Source organism: Eremomyces bilateralis (assembly GCF_010015585.1).
Source record: "Eremomyces bilateralis CBS 781.70 unplaced genomic scaffold P152scaffold_2, whole genome shotgun sequence".
Taxonomy (NCBI): domain Eukaryota; kingdom Fungi; phylum Ascomycota; class Dothideomycetes; order Eremomycetales; family Eremomycetaceae; genus Eremomyces; species Eremomyces bilateralis.
In genome coordinates this window covers 296,345-302,945 of record NW_022985068.1, presented here as the reverse complement: position 1 = coordinate 302,945, position 6,601 = coordinate 296,345, and the positions used below count along the sequence as shown (strand labels likewise).

The window sequence follows — 6,601 nt, the reverse complement described above, 5'->3', positions numbered from 1 at the left end:
GGGGGAGACGACGACGGGGTTGGCGAGCTTGGATTTGGGGGAGAGGAGGAAAAAGGGGGAGAGGGAGCGGGTGGAGAAGGTGAGGAGAGAGGAGGCGTTTTGGACGGTGTTGGGGGTGGGGAGGATCGTGGGGTTGTAGGGAACTCGGGGGTATGAGAGTGGTTGTCCGAGGGCAAGCCGTGACTTCGCCGTTCCGATAGCTCAAGGAATTTCTGGTAGATGTGTCGATCACGCACACCAGACCAAATGAAGCGATTACACAGTTGAATTCGAATGCATTGGAACGGTACCGCAGTGCCATCTACTGGTTACAGAGATTACTCCCATACACTCCCCTGCCACGATTGCACATTCCTTCCATTCCATCCATCCAGGGACTCAAACAGCAGATACCAGTACCATTCTCACTCAATACACCACCGATTCCAACATCCGTGCCCATCGCCTCCCGCCATTTCAGAAAAAAACAGTGCGGTCGACGCAATCGGCGCACGCTGTGATGTATTCGCACACGAAAATAAAGTTTCCCCATGACCCATGAGATTTCCCACATGAAACGCCGATCCGGACATGAATGAACGAGAAACACCGGTTGGGATCCTCCGGTTGAGAGAGCAAGAGACAGACCGACCGACATTGCAGCGCCCACATGAATTGACGGCTTGTGTCGTCCGCCGACTTTTACAGACATCTGTTTCGTCGACTCTGCTCCCCGGGGTCCCAACATCCACATTTTGGTATCATAAGAGCGGCCGCAAGGGCACGACCGATATCGAACACGTCGCCGCTCACGGGTCGAAAATAGTCCAGTCCGGCCTGGAGGGTGTGGAAAGAAATCGAATCGAAAGAAAAGATGCGCCCCGGATGTACGTTCCGTCGTGCCAGTGAAGCTTAGTATTTCCGGATCAACAACAAACAGCACTGCTGAGATCATGGGTACGGGATCCAGATCATCGGTCGGGAGCGGAATTCAAACCGGCAAATCGTCCATGACACTTCGGATTCGTAGCCAAACACTCAGCAACGGCATAAATATGTGTCGTCCAGTTGACTTCCCCTGGTGGATCCTCCACCTCTTTTAACCTCCCCACAAGCAGTTCAAGAAAAACCCAACCCGGAAAACAAGAAACAAGCGGAATGATTACTCGATCCCTATAATAAGATCAAGTAATTACTCGGCGCAATCCCCGTCTCCCCGGTCTCCTTCTTTGCCTGCCACCATCGTCCGCTCACATCGCTGACTTCCAGGATGTCGTTCTTGCTGAAGCTGATCTCGTTCGCGTCATCCGGGTTCGCCTCGTAGCTGTAGATGGCCTTCGCGCGGTACGGGTACTCGGTCGGTGCCGTGACCTCGTTGCCGTCGGGGCCGGTCATCGTGCCATTTACTCCACCGCCCAGGCCGGACGCACCGCCGAATCGCGCGGCCGTGCTGTTGCGGTTGTCGGAGTTGGCGCCGACCGGGCCACCAGCGTAGCCAGAGACGGGGGAGGAGGTCTCGAAGCCGTTGAGTTGCGCGGAGGTGTACATTTGCGGCAGGGGAGGTTGCGCGGTGATGGAGGTTTCAGGGCGCGTCTTGTATCCGGTGGACATGCCGCGGGAGGTACGCATGGACGGGCGGTCGACGGGGGTCTTGTGGAGGGCATGGGAGTCAACCCAGGCGTGGAGGCTAGCAGACGGGTGGGAGCCGAAGTAGAACATCCAGATGACCTGTGAGATAGGTTAGTGATGAAGGTCTGGGTGTGGGTCGTAGTAGGGACTAGGTGAAAGGCTACGGGGAACATGGAGACGTACTGCAACCATACTAAGCACCATGAAGCCAGCAGCGGAAGCGGCTTTGGCTCCATTGCTAGAATAGACAAGGGAGGAGATAGAGGAGGTATCGAAAACAAGAGCGGCACCAAGGAAGCCGACGACCTAAACAGCGTTAGTATGTGTTGCATCGGAAAGTTTGGGACCGAGCGGTCAAACGTACCGCGACAGAGTAATCCATTTCTGTCTCCGTCCCGACCATGATTGTGATGCCAATAATCAGGACCAAGTTGAAGGACAGCGACCACCAGGTGTAGTTGGGGATCTCATGATCCGCTTTGCTTCGGTCGGCGACGGCGACAATGGAGCCGATGAGGGAGATAATCCATGCGAGCTGTTGATTGAAGACTTGTCAACAAACGTCCTTTATAACAGATACTTTGTCGCACGCAAGGTGCACCGTGTCATGAGAACAAACTTACCACTGAGATGGAAATCGTGTACAAAGCGAACGGATCGCCAACGATATATCCAATCCTGAACCCACGGCCTCGTGGGCTGTGATCACCGTATCCTCGTTCCATTTTGCGCAACGATGGGGATTGAAGTGCGCCGTAAGGTGGCATCAATGGGTGGAGTTGAAGGGACGTTTAATTCCTATCGGTTGAGGAAGAAAGGGAAGATCAAGGGAGTAAACGATGTTGTAGTGGATGGATGGTGACACGACGTTCTTTTACCGAATCTCGAGGATGTGTCGGTCAGCTGGTCGATAGGGCCGGCTAGGTTATTCGATGTAGGCGGATGAATAAACTAGCAATGCATGCGATCCAGTTGGGTTCGATATCCAAATTGGTTCGTGTATATACTTCGTTATCAGGCGATGAGTTGTCGTGGCCGTTCGTCGCGTCGACTGTTGCGTTCCAAACGACAACAAACCAAGATCAGGCGGAATGGATTGGAAACCAGAAGGGACCAAGCGAAGAGAAGTGAAGCGTCGACCAACGATAGACTCGAGTCTTGGACGAAGCGCGACGACCACAGGCGTTTATCGAAGGGGGAGCCGGACCGAATCAATGGGATGGTTGGTAGACCGGACGCAAGGCGGAGAACGGGGATATGGGGTGGATGGGTTAAAGAAAGCAAAGGACGTCAATGGAATACAGAAAAAAGCGCCCGACGGGATGGACGATGGATGATGGAAGAAGGATGGAAGAGAATTGGGCGGATCGACTGGACGGATCGACCTGAACGGGGGATGCGATGCAGGTGGTTGCAACGGTATGGAATGCTGGGGATGAAAGGAATTAGGAAATGGGTGGACGGTGAGGGATGGATTGGAGGAGAGGAGAGGCTAGAGAGGAGTTGTAGAACGGGAGAGTGCAGCGTGAGTGCAGAGTGAGTGAAGAGCTACAAGGTAGAGTGTACTATGTGGTAATGTGGTAAGCTGAGGCTGAGCGTAGAGTGGATTAGCGCAGAGTGTCGTATCGTATCGAGGGTAACCTAGAGTTCTCGAGTTCTCGAGTTCTCGAGTTCTCTTCTGTTGCTGGGAGAAGGACTAGAGACTGAGGAGGCGCCGGAATTGAGGCAGGGAAGCAGCGGCAGGGTCTTCCGTTAATATTTAACGGTTAATAGCCCCCCAACGCAGGAACCTGGACAACCAACAAAACTTAAGAAAGGCCTCCGCCGGGGTCAACACTCGCTGATTGGCAGACACCGCCCCAAGCTCCTCTTTTCCAATCTGCGCTTTCCTCCTCCCTCCACCATCCCCTCACGGCTCTCGTCTCGTGGATGCAGGCACAACCGGAATCCTGGGTTGCGCTTGCTGGCTGCAATTTATGCGTATGAACTCCATTTGCGTCGAACCTCTCGGCCCTTGGAGGGACCTCCCATCGCGGGAACATAGAGTGATGATCGGCGGTAGTTCATTCCAGCGATATTGATCGGCGATGAGAACTTAGAAGCGACGAGAAGGAACATCCTATTCCGTATTCCTAACCTCATCCAGACTTCCATGGACGAATTTCATTAATTGAGACATTCCACCATGCTCCGTACATGCATGCTAATTGGATCATCTCCCCGGCCGTCAGGCGGCCACTTGCCTCGAGTCCTCCTCTCCAGCTTCCAAGCAGCCACCCGACCTCACCATCTCACTCAGCGACTCTGGCACCTTGACACTTGACAGCGAAGTAATACAGTCGGTACCTATCCGTGTCTCCCTCCAAAACTCCACCACTGCATTTATAGGGTATGAGTGTATGACGCACGAATCTGTAACGGTATCGCTTGGAGTGTGACAGATCTGCACCTCATAGCCAGCCTCATCCCAGGTTCCAGCGGCTTGAGGGAATGAGGACAGACTTTCTCATCGAGACTCGAGGTTGAATCTGGTCCACAGGCCAATGTACGACCCGGCTCTATGCTCCACCACGCCGCTATCTATTTTATGCCTCCGGGCACGGCAGCCACGAGCTCCGTGCGACCGCGAGGATCCTGCGACAGTCCTGAAACGCCGTGATTTGCGACGTGGGTCCGCCTGGGTCCGCCTGAGCTAGGGCTTTGTTAATTCTTCCAACGTCACTTGGATTATTGCATACTTCGGTAATACCGTATTGCTGCGTCAGGGTGGGTTGGGGATCATGACATTGACTGGATGGCGGTGAGGTACATATGGTGACTGGTGAAGGACATCCTATGTCTAGTACTAGTCGCCAAGCCATATAGATGAATACAGCAGATTTTAGTAGGCTCGTAGGATGTTTGGTTTGGAAATACGTGAAACAGGGCACAGCGAACGTAAACGCCTAAGCACAGCAAGCAACATCCATTGTAGGAGATGTGGGTAAGCGTTTCGTTTCGCTCAACGTCACTGGACCGTCGTCTATGTTGTATCGATATTTGTTTGACCTAATGTCCTTCGTCCACGTCGCTCGATGAAACCACAAATAGTATGACAGGAAAACGACCATCGTGACCAAGAAGTATATCGCCACAGGTAATCAATTCCGATCTTCCGTGACATGTTCGACATCAACTGGCCACCATACACTTCCTGCTCCAAATCTCATCGTGACTTTCTTCCGCCGCATCCTGAATCCTGATCAGCCGAATGCGCATCACCTGTCCGGTTCTCCCGCAGCGGTGTTTCCAACCACGGTGACTCACCCGGGGTGCAATCGCGACGGTGCATGACGCAGATGATACTTTCGAATCACAGCCCCATTGATATTGGGTTGGGAGTTGGGACAGCCCCGACTCGTCTCTTCGCCCGCCGGATGGATCGGATCGGATGGCTTGCAACGACATTTATCCCTCTCCCCCAATCTCTCAATCGCCATCTCACCCATCCGCCTTCCCGATCGTCTCAAAAATCTTACTCTTCCAATCCAGCACTCACCCCTCCTCCTCCCTCTCCCTCTCACCTCTTCTCACCCACCCCTCCACCCCCCCAACCCTCTCCTCCCACTCCGCCCAGCACCCCCCTTGCGCAATCACAAAAGCCTCCTGCCACCGCCACACCACCTCCGCGCTCTCACGCCGGAGCTCCGCAACCTGCGCCGCCTGATCGATGAGGGTTGTCTGGGTCGCGGAGAGCTGCGGGGAGGCGGCGAGGAGGTGCGTGAGGGGGGAGGTGGAGGAGAGGAGCGGGAGGAGGGAGTGTAGGGAGTGTAGGGAGGAGCGGGTGGTGTGAATTAGGGGGGCATGGGAAAGGAGAGTGGTAAGTTGGGAGGGGAGGGGGGGGATGGTGGTTTCGGAGGTAGGAGACGGAGAGAAGAGGTCGGGAAAGCGGGATTCTATGTAATGAAGATATTAGTTTGACTAGTCTGGGTAGTTCGCTACGGCGGAGGGACATACTCAACCATATAATCTTCACTATATCCGGATGGCTCGAGTGGAGTTTTTGTGTCCCTTCTTCTAGCTTCTTGAGCCGTCGGGAGATCGTGGATTGCGGTGGAGAGGGAGCGTCGTCGCTGGTTGAGTCGGGTGAGGGGATACTTCCGTAGAGGAGGAATTCAAGACGCCGGAGACGCGATTCGAGGGAGGTGAGTGTGTGGATCGCGATGTCTTCTAGTGACGGCTCCATTGTCGGTGAGATTGCTTCGTGAACGTGTCGGTGTGGGATGGATGTCGTGGAGCTTTGGATGCGGGAGACTCAAGCTGTAGGCCTCTCCGACAGGTTTTTTGTTGGGTGTATGGCTCGAGGGGTCGAAGACAGTACGTGGCTGTTCGTATGTTCCGTTCCGATCGGGATTGAGCATTCGCATATTCGTCATATCAATTCAGAGACGGACGATGAAGGGGTAGTAAACATCAAAATCGACTCATGTGTACGCTATTCGGTATTTAAAATGACTCGTGTAAGACAATGAGAAAGTGACAAGCCAATCAGAGCTCGTTTATAATTTTTCCTCAGGCATCTCTTTATTTCACTTTCTGTGGATTTTCCAATGCGACTCCCTCTGATTGGCTGAATGAAATTTTTGCAGGTCACGTTACCTTTAAATCGAACCTGTCCAACCCTCACTTGGTGTCTTACTAAGTTTTTTAGCGCGCTATTTTATTGATTGTGTAATATATGAACCAATCATAATTGCTATGCAAGTCTACGCCTATTTCACGTTCTTGACAACAAAGTCAACCTCGTTTGAGTCGTTGCTCACTCAGCGACGACAAAGATACCTTAATGCGAAAGACACAAGCAGAGTATTTCATAGCTATCGCCTTATTCTCCTGCGAAACTAAAAGGATAGCATAAGGCCCTTTCATGGAATTGGATGCTCTACCCAGATAAATATATGTCACCATCTACAACCAATCCTTCGCGATCTTTTGACTCTGCTCTCCTACGCCC

At 53.0% G+C, this 6,601-nt stretch overlaps 3 protein-coding genes across 3 annotated transcripts in view; 1 reads left to right on the top strand and 2 right to left on the bottom strand.

The window, feature by feature from the left end:
- Positions 1-139, top strand: part of P152DRAFT_504877 (dynactin p62) — a gene marked incomplete at both ends in the record, with an annotated part of 1,961 nt that extends 1,822 nt beyond the window's left edge. The window contains one exon of the mRNA XM_033682399.1: positions 44-139. Within this exon, the coding sequence (XP_033537742.1) occupies positions 44-139 (96 nt within the window). The remainder of the gene's footprint in view (positions 1-43) is intronic.
- A 904-nt stretch (positions 140-1,043) lies between these two features.
- P152DRAFT_110777 (high osmolarity signaling protein SHO1) lies at positions 1,044-2,472 on the bottom strand. Its single transcript, XM_033673626.1, has 4 exons — positions 2,232-2,472; positions 1,973-2,143; positions 1,792-1,914; positions 1,044-1,707 (listed from the first exon to the last, which is right to left on the bottom strand). The coding sequence occupies exons 1-4, from the start codon at positions 2,373-2,375 to the stop codon at positions 1,153-1,155; spliced, it is 993 nt and encodes a 330-aa protein (XP_033537741.1). The 5' UTR covers positions 2,376-2,472; the 3' UTR covers positions 1,044-1,152.
- A 2,670-nt stretch (positions 2,473-5,142) lies between these two features.
- On the bottom strand, positions 5,143-6,055 carry P152DRAFT_478690 (uncharacterized protein; the record flags this gene model as incomplete). The annotated part of the gene is made up of 2 exons (XM_033681674.1): positions 5,605-6,055; positions 5,143-5,543 (listed from the first exon to the last, which is right to left on the bottom strand). Exons 1-2 carry the CDS (start codon positions 5,831-5,833, stop codon positions 5,143-5,145), a joined length of 630 nt encoding a protein of 209 aa, XP_033537740.1. The 5' UTR covers positions 5,834-6,055.
- Positions 6,056-6,601: the final 546 nt, after the last annotated feature.